We start from the raw sequence: 15,416 nt of genomic DNA, 5'->3' as shown, positions 1-15,416 counted from the left end.
CGGAATAAGTGACGATTATCGGTGTAGAGTTTTCCCGACTACATTGTCGGATACTGCCCAGGAATGGTATTGGAAGTTTAAGCCAAACTCCATTACCTCTTGGGAAGCATTCAGGAAGGAGTTTTGTAGACAATTCAACACTGCCCGGACTCCACCAGTTTATGCCACTACTTGGCAGATATCAAACAAGGAAAAGATGAGCCTCTAAAGAACTATATACATAGATTCATGAGAGAAGCCAATAGAGCAACTGCTGTAGGAGACGAGGGGAAGATGGTTGCCATATCTGCTGGGATAACTTATCGGAGCCCTTTGTGGGACAGTATACATAGAAATTCAATTTCAACACTTCAAGAATTTATTGACCGGGCGGACAAGTATATGAAATTGGATGATGCAATAAAGAAAGAGGAGAATGGCGTAAACAATCCGAGCGGATCAAGTGACTCTGGTGGAAGGAAACGTGGAAATAACGGGTCTGACCACCATGAGGAAAAGAAAGCAAAGTTGAATTCAAATGAAAGGCCAACCAAGTATGAGCCTCAATTCACTAACTACACCAGTCTCTCAACCAGCCGAGCGGAGATATATTGTAATGCCCCGAATTTCCCCGATGTGTTTAACGGCGTGAATAGTAGGCCGGGAGGGCCGTACTTGCTTAATTGTGCTATTAATTGATAAAATGCATGTATATGTTGATTATATTATGATATGATGTGAAATGCATGCATGTGAGTCCATATTTTTTTATTACAGGGGTGTGATGGTAATTTGGCCCGTTGAGAGTAAATTATTTATTTGGATGCATGTTGGTGATATATATTTTGAGACCACATTATGATGTGGGTTTGTTCGAGCCATTTGGCATGAGACGATCATGGTGTGTTAAATATCGGTTTGGTCATAACAGGCTTAAGCTCGGGGCTCAGGGTGAGTCTCGGGGTGTTTTAATGATTAGAGTGTTACCGGGCATTAAAGGGTAACAATATGTGAATTATTGGTGTTTGAGAATATTGAGATTAGCGGGAATTGGGAAGCGTTAATTATGATTAACGGGATAAGTGGAAGGTACCAATTTTACCCTTGAAATGGTTTTAGAGGCTTTTGATGACTTAAGGGTATTTTGGTCATTTGGGGTTTGGATATATATGAGTTAGGAGGGCTGTAGAATAAACAGAGCAAAACAGAGTTTTCTTCTTCCCTTCCCGTACATCCATTTCTCTCTTTTCTTCTTTGGAGTTTTTGAGCTCAAAGTGAGGTTTCAAGCTAGGAAATCAAGGGGCTAAGGTTGTAGACTTGGTTCAGCCATTGAAGAGGGTTTGATTTCAAATTTGAGGTGAGTTTCAGCCATTACTTTCTGGTTTATCTCTGTTTTAGTTTTGAGTTTTCAGCTCTAGAACTTGGTGTGGAAAGTTGGAATTAAGGGGAGTTTCTGTGATGTTTTACTTGGGTTATGATGTGGGAGAGTTATGGATAATGTTTAGAGGTTAAATTGGGTGTTAGGTTGGTGTTTTGGGTTGATTTGAAGGACTGGTTTCAGAGGAAAAATGCAGGGGAGTTTTCTGGTGCGTTGCTGGTTTTTGGCTGAAAGAGGTATTGAGCTGCGGCCTGGCATAGGTGAGCCGCGACCCAAGGTGCCTGTCAGGAGGTGACCGCCTCTGTTTGGGGGCGCGCCGCGGCCCATCAGGGCAATTTTGGGCAGAAAAGTGTTTTAAGCATGGGGATTCAAGTCTAAGGCCTCGGGGTTGAACCTACTACCCGGATTAGTAGTGTTTGAGGTCTCGAAGGTTAGGTTTTGGTTTGGGAACCTTTTATTATACATTTTATTGATGAAATCCCATATTGGTTATGACCAGGTAACCGCTAAAAGACCAAAAGGTTGATCGTTCTTTTATTCATTCTAGCTCGAACCAGAGGTAAGAAAACTACACCCCAAGTGTGACATGCATGGATATTCATGAGGCATGCTGGTTGTGTAAATATGGACTTGGATTGAATATAGAATCTTTAACATATGCTGCTCACCTGTGCATGGTACTGACTCATTAGTCAGATTTGGCAAAGGTGCTAGTATCCACTGCGAAGTTGTGACTTATTAGTTAGGTTCGGCAGTGGTACTGGGCACTGGTCACGTTGAGCTGACTCATTAGTCAGGACGGCCTTAGCGTGTTAACGCAAGCCAATAAAGATTAGATCTAATCGACTATCAGCATTGAATGACTCGAAGAGCATTAATGCCAGACCGACCCCAAGGGTCGATGAATGAAATAAGCGCTTGGAGGCTGGTGGCTTACTTAGCAGCCACTCTCCCACTTGAAATAGTGGCATGCTTGTCAGTCACTCAGTATGGTTTACCAGAACCTGTTGAAGGCTAGTGGCTTACCTAGCAGCCACTCTTCCATTTGAATTAGTGACTTGCTTGTCAGTCACTCAGTATGGTTTATCAGGACCTCATGTGATGTTCACTCATTTGTTTGAAAGCTTTATGCCCAGTGTGATTATAATGACAATCATTTGATAATGTTATCGAAAAGTGTTATGTTTTTTTGCTGGGCTTTGACTCATGGGTGCTATGTGGTGCAGGTAAAGGAAAAGAAAGGCTCACTTAGCCTTGAGTTGAGAGCTTAGGTGGTGATGTGTACATATGCGGCCGCTTGACCACCACGGCCAAGGAGTTCTCAGAGGAACTAGGGGGTTTACCCTATTTTTGCCGCTTAGGTCGGCGGGATTGTAAATTTGAAACAGTAGTGACCATTTTGTACTGAGAACAACTTGTAAATGTTTTGTTTAGCTCTGCAGAGCAGTTTGTAATAAAATAACCATTTCCTTTTTATTGGTTTTATACCTTAACCTGTTAATTACACTTAGAGCACGTTTTTGACCAAAGGACTCGGGTAGCGAGTCAAATTTCCGGTCCACCGTTCACCATAACTGTTCTGGGGTACCAGGGCGTTACATATATCTTGCTAGTCATGAAGATGTTCTTAACAAGAAACCTCCACCCATCAGGAAAGAGATGAGGAAGAGAGATATGAATAAGTTTTGTCGTTTCCGTGGAGATTATGGTCATGACACAAATGAATGCAATCACCTCAAGGACGAGATAGAATTTCTTCTCCGGTCGGGCAAGTTGAGGAAGTACCGGGTAGAGACACCCCAAGGAGAAGGAGGCAGCAGCAATCCTGGTTTCAAGCGACAAAGATCTCCACCCTTGCAGCCCGGACCTGTGGACTTTACCTTAGACACCATATGTGGAGGTCCACACTTGGCTGAGGAAAGCAACGAAGCAAAGGAGAAGTATGCTAAGCGGGAGTGCTAGGATCAGAAACCACTGGAGTGGTGAGCATCGAAGGATATATTATTTTTAAATACCGCTTTCAGAGTGGTAGCTTGATTTCGAGTTGTTAGACTTGTTATTTAAGTTTGGTTTATGAGCTGGTTATTTGCTAACCAGTCATTTTATTTTTGAACAATTTTGGTTGTTTAAGACTCGTTATTAGACATGTTTTGTCCTTTTTAATTTACGAGTAATAAAAGAGACTACACGCAGCGTGGTCGATTCTTGCTACAAATATGCATGTGTGTTAGTTATCCGAGCAGTGTTCAACTGGTCGGTAAAATCGGGTAGTGTTCAACTGGTCGATACGTTCAAGCAGTGTTCAACTGCTCGAATATTTTCCATATATTCTATGTGTTTCGCGAGTAATTAACTGCTCGAACAGATTCTGTCAAGTAGCAAGTGACTAAGGATCTTTCAACCCTCAATCACCTAGGGGGCACATGGGGTATACTGGTATATAATTTAACACAGGCAATAAGAGCATGAGTTAATATATCTGTTTTTAGACTGACTTGTAAATTTTCGAAGTCCAAAAAGGCCATTAAGCTAACTTGTTTGACAAAGCTTAAGTAACTTGGAATTTTTAAAATTTCAAGTTAGGAGCAGATATTCGTGTGACAATAAACATTGTGCTCATAAAATGTTAGAGCAATAAGAGTGTGAGAAAGTATACTTAGTATGGACTTATGAAATGTCTAGAATTTCTAAGTTAGAAAACTAAGTACTCATGCGAAAATATAAGGCATGCATCAGAATGACTTTCTATTCACAAAAAACTTATAACTTTTTAAGTCTAAAAAGACTTAGAATGTTTTAAGTTAACAAAGAAAAGTAAAGTATAATTTCCAACACCACGAGAAAAATATTTATTACTTAGATAAATATTCATCTAAGTGGTAAAATTATAATGTGCATAAGGCAAAATTTTTTTTTTTTTGCCTACAACACGGTATCCGAGCAGCTGCCCTTGGTGTCCGAGCGGAGTCAGGTGCGCATCCGAGGATCCTGTACCGAAGCATCCGAGCCAAGGCATGCATCCAAGGAGTTGGCATATCTGGGGCTATGTCCGATCATGATGGTGCTGTGTCCGATCGGATGGGCAGTGTAATGCCCCGAATTCTCCGATGAGTTTAGCGGCATGAATAGTAGGCCGGGAGGGCCATACTTGCTTAATTATGTTATTAATCGATTAAATGCATGTATATGTTGATTATATTATGATATGAAGTGAAATGCATGCATATGAGTCCATATTTACAATTACAGGGGTATGATGATAATTTGGCCCGTTGAGGGTAATTTGTGTATTTGGGTGCATAACTTGATTTGTGAATGAGATTCTATTATTATGGAGATATATTCGAGCTAAGCAACATGAGACGGTTATTTTTAGTGGATTAGCGGTTTTACCATAATGGGGTCAATTTTGGGGTAATAGAAATGTTCATTTGATGATAAATTGAGAATATTTGAGATCAGGGTGAAATTTTGGAGGTTTTGACTATAATGTCCCCGGGGGTGTTTTCGGGACCCCGAGCATTAGGTTTTATTTGAGGTTACTTAAGGTTGAAGTAGCTTATCAGATAGAACATACGATAGAAAACCTTCCGTTCTTCCTTTTCAAAGGTCGTTTTACCGTTTGAGCCTTTTTGACGAAATCTTGAGTTCTAGGAGTCGGAATCGAGTGAGGATCGAGGCATAGCGATCCTAGGGAAGATTAGAAGCTTCTTAACCGAAGGATTCGACGGAAAACAACCCAATTGAAGGTAATCGAAGTTTAAGTTTTGAGTTTTTCCGAGTTTCTAAGCTTTGAATTGATTTTGTGAATTGTTGAGTTTTCGGTTCGTTCGAGTCTTGGGTTTTGAGGGTTTTGATGCATGGGGAAGCTTGGGAACTTTGTCTTGATGATTGGGGAATGTTTAGGGATGATTTTGGAGGCTTTGGAGTGTTAGAAACGCGGTTGGGAATGGCCCAGGGTGGAGTGCCGCGGCCCTGTTCTTGAGGCGCCGCGGCCCTTCTTTGAAGAAGCAGGTGGAGGCCTTGTGCCTGCTGGGTGCCGCGGCCCTTGATGAAGGGCGCCGCGGCCCTAGCCTCTGGGAACCCTGGGGGCCGCGGCCCAAGGTGCTAGGGCCGCAGCCCTTGCCCTGTTTTCGCCCCGTTTGCTCGTTTTGACCTCGGAAACCTAGTTTTAGGCCTCGGGAGTGTCCTTGCTACTTGGATTAGCTTGGATTGATCTCTTGGAGGTTAGATAATGGTTTGAGACCCTTGATTATCTTGATTATTAATGGTATCCCAAATGTGTTGTGATTAGGTAACCGCTAAATGACTAAAAGCTAAACTGTTCTCAGAGGTTGTTCTTTTGTTCATTCTAGCTCGACTCAAAGGTAAGAAAACTGCACCCAAAGTGTGACATGCATGGATATTTGTGAGGCATGTTGATTGTATAAATATAGACATGGATTGAATACAGAATCGACAAAAGTGTTAGTATCAGCTGTGAGGCTGTGACTTATTTGTCAGGCTCGGCAGTGTTACTGGACACAGGTCAGGAAGCGCTGACTTACTTGTCAGAACGGCCTTAGTGTGAATCACGCAAGACAACAGAGATTAGATCTAATCGACCTTTAGCGTTGAATGACTCAAGGAGCATTAATGCCTGACCGACCCTGAGGGTCGATGAACAAACAGAGCCTGGAGGCTAGTGGCTTACCCATCAGCCACTCTCCCGCTACAAAACAGAGCTTGAAGGCTAGTGGCTTACCTATCGGCCACTCTCTTGCTAGAAAACAGAGCTTGAAGGCTAGTGGCTTACCCACCAGCCACTCTTCTGCTACAAAACAGAGCTTGGAGGCTGGTGGCTTACCTAGCAGCCACTCTCCCGCTAGAAAAGAGAGCTTGGAGGCTAGTGGCTTACTCAACAGCCACTCTCCCGCTAAAATCATGTGATGTTCATTTGCTTGTTTGGAAGCTTTATGTTCAGTATGATTATAATGATAATCATTTGAAAATGTTTATGAGAAATGTTATGTTTTCTTGCTGGGCTTTGGCTCATGGGTGCTATGTGGTGCAGGTAAAGGGAAAGAAAAGCTCACCTAGCCTTGAGTGGAGAGCTGATGTGGTGTTGTGTACATATGCGGCCGCTTGACCACCACGGCCAAGGCGTTCTCAGAGGAACTAGGGGGTTTACCCTATTTTTGCCGCTTAGGTCGGCGGGATTGTAAATTTCAAACACTAGTGACCATTTTGTACTGAGAACCTCTTGTAAATGTTTTGTTTAGCTCTGCAGAGCAGTTTGTAATAAAATCTCCATTTCCTTTTTATTGGTTTTGTACCTTAACCTGTTAATCATACTTAGAGCACGTTTTTGACCAAAGGACTCAGGCAATGAGTCAAATTTCCGGTCCACCGTTCACCATAACTGTTCTGGGGTAGCCAGGGCGTTACAGGCAGCATGTCCGAACAGCATGAAGGGTGCAATCTGTGCGTTGCTGGCTGGGAGATGGTGCGTACGTCCGAGGAGCATCAATTCGTGCGTCCGAGCCGCTGGGTGCTGCATCCGAGCGGCATCCAAGCAGCTGGACTGCATCCGCGCACGCATCCGAAGGCTGGCATCCGAGCAGCCAAGCCCGTGTCCGAGCGAACCATGGCATTCATCCGAGCGGCTGGGGTGCACCTTCAGGGAGCTGCCGCACGCGTCCGAGGAGTTAGGCCTATTGGCTGAGCGGTTGAGTTGGTAATGGCGTGCGTCCGAGGAGCCGCATCCAGCAAGCATCCAAGGGGCAGTCACGTGTTGAGTCGATCGGACAGGTGGCTTCGTGTGTCCGAACAGCAACCCGAGTGTCCGAGCGGATGGCGTGGTTCGAGCGGATGTGTGATGTCCGAGTGATGGAGCCCTGATGTCCGAATGATGATGCCTTACATCCGAGCAGACAGTGGCACATGGGAAAATATATTTATGGTGCCCTTGGTAATTTTAAAAAATAATGACCAATTAACTATAAGGTCCAAAAGGACAATAAATCTCAAGGACATGGGGCACAAGCATGTTTTCTTACTCATGGGATACTACCACAAGATCAAAAAATAGAGTTTGAAGAAATCACAAGACAAGTTCAGTCGTGGGGGTCTACGTGAAAGTTATCAACCGAATAGGAGCTTTTGGATGACCTCGAGAACATTTGGTTAGAAGAAAAGTTTATCATACGAGAAAATCGTATAATAAACTTGGGGGGCAAATGTTATCCCCAAAAATTGGAGATCGATGACGTGGTGATAGAGGTGACAAGTGGCAGTACATGATCCGTAAACGACACATTAATAGTCAATAAATATATTGGCTCCTAAGAGTTGTGATAAAGTGATCTGGCTTAGGAGTGGCCCGGTAGACCAATGAAGAATTTTGACTGGCCAGTCAAGTGTCATGACCGCCAGGCATGACCTTGTCCGACCAGTCATATGGTTGTCTGCCCAGGAATGACCTTGTCTGCCCAGGCATGACCTTGCCTGCCCAGGAATGACCTTGCCTGCCCAGGAATGACCTTGCCTGCCTAGGCATGACTTTGTCCGACCAGGCATGAACTTGGCCGATCGGTCATGACCATGTCCAACCAGTCATGTCTGCCCAGCTAAGTGCATGACTGCCCAGTAGAGGTGTGGCCGACCAGAATGAAGGTGATATGGATCAACTAGATAGAGCAGGACTACGTCAAGATTCCCAAAAACAGCTTCAACAAGAATCGGTCTTGGCATACACGGGAATCTATCATTTATCCCACAAATTTGGTGTACCGTTACATTTTGAATATTGTTGTAATTTAAATATAATGAGAATAATAAAATATCCTGACTATGGGGGGATATCATCTGTACGATCCTGAGCCTATAAATACAAGGCTTATGGCATCATAAAGAGGATTCTTCTTCTTTTTAGACTTTGGGGGATTTTTGAGCTTTTGATCCGAATTTTCTAGAGAGAGAGAGAGTACTTGTATTTGAGAGAAATTCTTGTATTCTTTTAATCTGCACTGAAAAAACTCAGTTGACTCAGGTTCATCTGATCTTGAGTGTAGATCTATAATCACAACTCTAAGTGGATTAGGTTATTACCATCACATTGGGGCTGAACCACTATAAAATCGTTTGTGTTGTTTATTTTCTCTTGAATGCTTTATCGTTTTTAACGTTCTTACGTCGTTGGCCAAAAACGTGGTCAACAGATTATTTTTAATTATTGGATGTGGTTGTTTTGTTACTTTATTACTCTTAATCTCACTAGACAAAATTATTGGGGTCTAACAAAAGAGTAGCCTTTGATTAGACCCCTAAACTTAAAAATTAATTTTATTTCTAAAATTTGAATCGAGGGAAAACCAAAGGATGAAACTTTGGCTTGATTTCATATATTTTAAAATATTTTCTTTTATTTTACTTTTAAGAAGTTACTTATATCTGTAGTTTGTGTTACATGTTTACTTATCAACTTTTCAAGCATAAGTTCTGGTGACACTAAAAGAGACTTTTCTTTGCTCAAGATTTGATATTCTTCTTGTGGCAGTTTCTTTGATTTTTCTTCAATTATTTTTAGTTTAAAACAATAGTTCAACCTATTAAATTATCTGAGTATTAATCATTTTAATATGAAAATTCTTTTGTCTAATTTTCAAGAGTATCTTTGTATACTCTTTGGCTAAACAATGAGTTTTGTTGGCTAGAGTAAATCCCTCCCCTAATTTGTACTTCCTATATTATGCATTTTGAATAAAATAAATTTATTCCCCATAAAAAATAAAAAAAGATTTATATTCTGAGAGTTGCTCTCATGTGTTGTAAAGGAGATGTTGGTTGAATTTTGGAGTGATAATTTCTTCAATCATGTTCTTATATTTTTACCTTAATTACTATTTAGATTTTGTTTTGGTTTGGAGTTAGGATTATTATAGCAATATTCTTGAACCCATGCTGATTATCATAGCAATATTCTTGCAATTCTTTCATATATTTTGAATTTTAATTTAATTGTATATAAAATTTTAAACTAATTTTGACAAAATACTTCCAAATTTTCTAAGCAATTTGCAACTATATATAGAAAGTTAGGGGAATCTTCATGCGTTTTTTGGTTACTTATCTTCTAGGTTACAAATGGCTAAAAAACTCAAAATTATATAATTTTATTTAAACTATGAATTATTAAATTCAATTTTAGTGGAGAGAGTGATGTGGCCACATTTTGATCTTTAGATCAAGTAAGATGAAGGGTTCAGATTGTGCCAAAGCTTTGTTAAGCGGAATCTGGACTTCGCCTAGCCTAGGCGGGAGTTAATTCGGTGAAACAGAGGCGGGAGTTTATAAAAGAAAAGCGCGCGTATTTAAATAAAAAACGACGTCGTAATTCGTGATTGCAACCGAAAAAGATATGAAAGCGCCATGTGTCCCCACCAACATTTTTGGGGGAAAGAATCTCAGCCGTACACGTGTTCATCACTGTGTTTGAAACGATCTCATTAAATTCCCCAAATTTCTTCTTCTCTTCTTCTTCTTCTTCTTCCTCCCCTCACCCCAAAACCCTCTGCAAAATCTGTAAAAAAAGGAAAGTAATGGCGGGATCTCAATCTTTAATCTGCGACAGCAGAAGTGGTAGTGGTAGTGGTAGTGGTAGGTTTAATCCATGGGTTCTCAATTTTCAAAAGTTGGGTCTGGAGCTCAAATGCCCTCTCTGGTTCGTCTCTCTCTCTCTCTCTTCTTGAGAAGAATTTAATAGTTAATTGGACGCTTTCTTTGAGTTTATGATGTTAATTCTGGCTTTCTTGTTGCAGTTTGAACTTGCTCAATCGACCCATGTTGCTTCCATGCAACCACGTTTTCTGCTAGTGCGTTCCACTCTCTTTTGTGTGTGTGTTTTTCCACTTGGTACAATTTAATTTCTCTGGTTAATTTTGGTTTCGGATTTTCTGTAGCTCGTGCATACCTGGTTCGACTCAGTTTGGCGCAGAGTGCCCTGTCTGCCAGGCCCATTTTGTCGATCAAGGTATGTTTTTTTTACTTCTAAGAGTTTACCTTTTTGGGTGTGCTTAGTTTTCTTTTTTGGGGTGTAAAAGTGGTCTGCATCTATTATGGCATTAGAAATTGAACTTTGGGTTCAAACTCTTACTGTGGGGTATTAGGGTTTTGCTTGTTTTGATGAAAAATTAAAGCTTTCACTCAATTTTTAAATAAAAAAAGTTTCTTTAGCGGTGTTGGTTGACATTGCTAGCGCAGTACATAGTCCCTGGTGTAATCCTGACTCTGAGTGGTATATGTTTATAGATCTTTTACGAGGTCGCTCGTAAAATGTCCGATGGTGTGGGTGGTGACGCTGTTTTTTTTTTCTTTTAATGCTTTCCGGCTATGTGCTCTTGCAGATCCGAGGCATTTGCCATTCCTAGAAAACATGGCAACAATCTATAGATGTTTGGACGCCACATGTTCTACCAATTTGTTTCTGCCTGTTAAATCTGGTTAGATTAATTTCTCTTAAAATGTATTGCTGATTGTTTCTCTTTATGTTGCCTACTTCTTTTCATTTCAAGCTAATTTGTATATATTGTATTGGTACTACAGAAGGTGGGGGAGTTTTGTTGCAAAACCCTACTTCAACTATGGTCAGGTTTGATGATAAAATGAGTACAGAGTTAGCTGAGAATGGTAAAGAGAATAATTCACACAGTGGACAGTCTATTAACACTCGAGTAGGAGTGGAAAAGAATGACAAAATTGTAAACAGCTGCACTGCAGTAGATGCTACAAGGCTAGGGATTGAATTTCGTGGTGCTGTGATTCCCAACTCATCACCTAGATCTCAGTTTATGACTATGGATGTAGATGCAAAGGCAGTGTTGCAACCAGCACCAGACAGCCCTCCTTCATTTGGCGATGCCAAATGTTCAGATAATGATAGCTATTATCCCTGGAGTGAGCATGTAAGAACTCAGCATTTTTTGCATTTTGAAGTGTATGTTCAATAGCTTTCAGAATTCAAATCTCTTTTTAGTGCTTGCCTATCAATTGCTATGGTTCTTGCTCCTCATTTACTGTAGGCTAGGCAAGGAGTCCAGTTTTAAAAAAGAAGAAATGAAGAATAAAATACAAGAATTTTCATTTTTACTATCAATGCATCATTGTCACTCTAATCAATTTTATTGTTAGCTCTTTAGTTTTTATTGTTGGAGTCTAAATTGTTCTGTCTATATGGATAATGTTAAAACTTTGTTTAATTTATTTTTTAGTACGTTGGGTTGTTTAAACATTATTTAATGGAGTTACAATTGGTGTCATTGATACTTTTATTGAAATTTGTGTTATATGTTTTGCTATTTCAGAGCTCAGAGAATTCTATGTTGAAAAGACCAACTCAGGAAAATGATGGTGCTGTTGTAGGCAAGCTCAAGAATTACAGTTCATCCTTTGAAAACGACAATGATGTCAGGGATGTTAAGAGACACAAGCAGTTAAATTGTGGGCTAGTACCATTAGACCCGGGCCGTGATGCTCACATCCAACCAGTTTTTCATTCAAAGCTTGAACAGACAGTATTAAAAGCTGGTCTGCAGGAACCAAATATTCTTGATGTTAATAAATATGATTGTGTGTTTTGCCATTCTTCTAAAATTACAGAGGTATATTTCTACTTAGTTGTGTTAATGTTAATTATTCCCTCTGCTGTAAAATAATATAAATTGCTAAGACATATAAACTTGCATCTACTGTGTGCTTTTCTCATGATTTTTCCTTTATGATAAAATAAATCTACCAGGATACAGGGTCAATGTTGCATTATTCCAATGAAAAGTTGGTAATAGGTCACGAGGCCTCATTTCCTAATGTAATACATGTTCACAAAGTGTGCATTGACTGGTATGTTGTTTTTGTGTCTCTATTATGATTGAGTGTTATATTGTTGAGACAAATTACTTGGGAGGAATTTGATAATATCTGGTGGTTCAGTTTTCTTGACCATAGAGATTTATATTATAGAGTTTGGCAATGCAGGGCTCCTCAAGTTTTCTATGAAGATGATATAGCTAAGAATTTGAATGAAGAAGTGGCAAGGGGTGCAAAACTCAAGTGCAGTGCATGTGGGCTAAAAGGGGCAGCTTTGGGATGCTATGTGAGAACCTGTCGCAAGAGCTACCATGTACCTTGTGCAATGCGAATCTCAAAATGTCGTTGGAATCATGTATAGACTGTCCCTGTATCTAATATTTACTACCTCTATTTCAAAGTAGTGCATTTTTCTCTAAATTGGGTAACGATTTATTTTTTTATTTCTTGCAGGAACAATACCTAGTACTCTGTCCAGCTCACTCTTATGTCAAGTTCCCTAATGAAAAGTCAAAGGCTAAACCTAAGAAAGCTCTCTCAGATCGACCCCTGCCTACCATAGTGTAAAATTTCATCCTCATATACCTATGATACTCTAGTTTTTAGCTAAAGTGGTATTCTATGCCTTAGTATAGATATTAAAGTCTGTTCTAGTGGTGTGAATAATGACTACAAAATATTCTTTCTAAACTTTTCTAGTAGTTAAAGTTCCGTATACTGTAATCATTCAGTATTATTAGATGTTTTGTTAATTTTGTGACATAATCTTTCCAGGAGCTGTCAGCTATCAAATAAAGTTGCTTTACCAGGAGGTGATATCAATAGGGAGAATATATTGGTTTTATGTGGATCTGCTTTGTCTTCTGAGGAGAAGGTTAACTCATCCCCTTTTTGTTTACATATCTATAAAGTTAAATATAAGGGTGCAAAATTTTCAATATGTATTGTATTGACATATTGTAGTTTTGAGTTTTTTGTTTGTTTTGTCTTTTCAATTTAGGTAATAGCATGTTTACTAAACTATAATTGGAATCAGAATAATTCAGCAGAGAAAAGAATCGAAATAAAGTAGGGAGGAGTGAGAGTCATAATATAAATTATGCTTTTTACTTAAACTAACTAGATAGAGAAATAGAATCACTTTGTAATATTTACGCAATAAATGTATTTGGAATACTTTAAATTGGCTAAATTCCTTTTTTTAAAGAAAATAATGTAAAGTAGTATTTTGGTGAGATAGATTTTTAAAGTACAAAATTGTCATTTGAATTTTAACTATAAAAAATAAAATGAAAAGAGAAATAAGTTGTCAAGGGCAATGTCATTCCTTAGGTGATTTGGGGGAGAAGTATTCATTTTCATATCCACTTTACTTTATGCGGACTCCACCAAGTTTTCCAATTCCTGATTTTATTAATCATTACCATACAAATGATTTCTATTAATCCCAAGTAAACATGTGATAACTTTTTAGCTGGTATACTGAAGCTTCTGCTTTATAATTTCTGTTTTTTTTTTTTTCAAAAAAGAAGTTTTTAGTTATTTTCCTGTCTCAAAGTTTGTATGGTTCAGTGGAAGACTAGTGACAAAAAATACCATTGCATGCTTTGAATGTTTTTTTTCTTCAATACCAGTACAATTGCTGCTGTATGATCAGCTACCCTGTTCTGCCATACAAGTAACTCATTATTTTCTCCTGTTTTTGTATCTCTTTTACTCTTATTACAGATTCTCTTGGTCACTTTTGGTAAAATGAAAGGTGCTGCTGTGTCTAAGTTTTGGAGCCCAAATGTGTCCCATGTGATTGCTGCCACAGATGAGAAGGGTGCTTGCACTCGGACTCTTAAAGTTCTTATGGCAATTTCAAATGGAAGATGGATTGTTAATGTTGATTGTACGTTGTTGCCTTGACTTACAATTTATTTTAGTTATTAATTGATTTTGTTACGTTGGTCTTTTGTTTTCTTCATTTGTTGAGGCAACTTTCTAGGTTTATCTGATGAAAGCTTAGTTTTCCTGAATTTCTTTGATTATTTCTGATTAACTGATATCATTTCTATTGTACAACTGTAGAGTTCTTTATTTGTAACTTGTTTAATGTTAAATGATCATGACACAATCAGAAAATGACTCTTTGCAGGGGTTAAGGCATGCATGGAATCAAAGTATCATGTAGATGAAGAACCTTATGAAGTTATACTCGACAACTATGGGTGTTATGATGGTCCTAAGAATGGCAGGCTTAGGGCATCGAGTAATGTAAGTCCCTCCATGCGAACCCTAATTACCAATGAGATTGTTAAGCTACAAAGTGGCTTGTCACTCCTAAATTTAATATGGTTGTTATTGAAGTAGCTTTAATGCTTAGTGTAGAAAAGAAACTGGTAGGGTAGACTACATTCTGAGCTGCACAAATAGGATAATTTATATAGTAGTGTATTCTTCATCACTATTTGTTGCTCCCGGACTTTTGTTTTTGATTTTATGCCTTGGTTTATCATTTCCTTTGCAGGCACCGAAGCTCTTTAGTGGCTTGAATTTTTATTTCCTGGGTGATTTTCTACCTTCTTACAAGGACGATCTGCAAGATTTGGTCATAGCTGCCGGAGGGACTGTATTGGAAAGCCGGGAAGAACTGGCAACACAACGTACTGATCAACAGGCAGTTCGAACTCCCAAGGCATTTGTTGTTTACAATATTGATCCCCCAGAAGGATGCAAACTGGGGGATGAAGTTTCAATCCTATGGCAAAGGTTAAGTGAGGCAGAAGATATAGCTTCGCGAACTGGAGCTCAAGTGATTGGTCACACATGGCTGCTGGAGTCCATTGCAGGGTACAAGTTGCAGCCTGTTGTCAGCTAACAAGGGACACATCCCAAGTTGCAATTTTTTGTTCATTCAGCTAACGAAGGGTTTGGAATGATGAACTCTTCTGCTAGTAATAGTTAATATGACTTGACTACTATCAGAAAAGAGAGATTCAATTAGGTTTGGACCTCCGGACCCCACAACCCCACTTACAGCTAGTTAAATCTAACACCCCAATAAACTCATTTTGATGTGTAGTTTAGCTTCTTTTTTTAAACAAATAATCATTTGTAGGAAAAGGTGATGAGCTTTGTAATATAATGGCCTACGTGTTGCCAAATAGTACTTGCTGGAAATATTTTTTTGCTGATCAGTTCCTGTCTTACTCTGCCCATTCAAGATTGAGAT

General features: G+C 39.4%; 1 protein-coding gene across 1 annotated transcript; it reads left to right on the top strand.

Annotated features, from left to right (window-relative positions):
- Positions 1-9,876: 9,876 nt before the first annotated feature.
- On the top strand, positions 9,877-15,381 carry LOC133784762 (BRCA1-associated RING domain protein 1). The gene is made up of 13 exons (XM_062224042.1): positions 9,877-10,058; positions 10,156-10,209; positions 10,297-10,367; positions 10,741-10,836; positions 10,940-11,298; positions 11,698-11,994; positions 12,132-12,232; positions 12,368-12,554; positions 12,653-12,762; positions 12,974-13,073; positions 13,928-14,093; positions 14,340-14,458; positions 14,712-15,381. The coding sequence occupies exons 1-13, from the start codon at positions 9,937-9,939 to the stop codon at positions 15,060-15,062; spliced, it is 2,133 nt and encodes a 710-aa protein (XP_062080026.1). The 5' UTR covers positions 9,877-9,936; the 3' UTR covers positions 15,063-15,381.
- Positions 15,382-15,416: the final 35 nt, after the last annotated feature.

This window comes from Humulus lupulus, chromosome 1 (genome assembly GCF_963169125.1).
Source record: "Humulus lupulus chromosome 1, drHumLupu1.1, whole genome shotgun sequence".
NCBI classification, from domain to species: domain Eukaryota; kingdom Viridiplantae; phylum Streptophyta; class Magnoliopsida; order Rosales; family Cannabaceae; genus Humulus; species Humulus lupulus.
The sequence above is the reverse complement of the archived record's forward strand: the minus strand, read 5'-3'. Positions and strand labels throughout refer to the sequence as shown.

Coding starts and splice junctions, on each gene's coding strand:
- LOC133784762 (XM_062224042.1), top strand. CDS start 9,937: ATGGCGGGATCTCAATCTTTAATCTGCGACAGCAGAAGTGGTAGTGGT. Junction 10,059..10,155: donor GAGCTCAAATGCCCTCTCTG/GTTCGTCTCTCT, acceptor TTCTTGTTGCAG/TTTGAACTTGCTCAATCGAC. Junction 10,837..10,939: donor GTTTCTGCCTGTTAAATCTG/GTTAGATTAATT, acceptor TTGGTACTACAG/AAGGTGGGGGAGTTTTGTTG.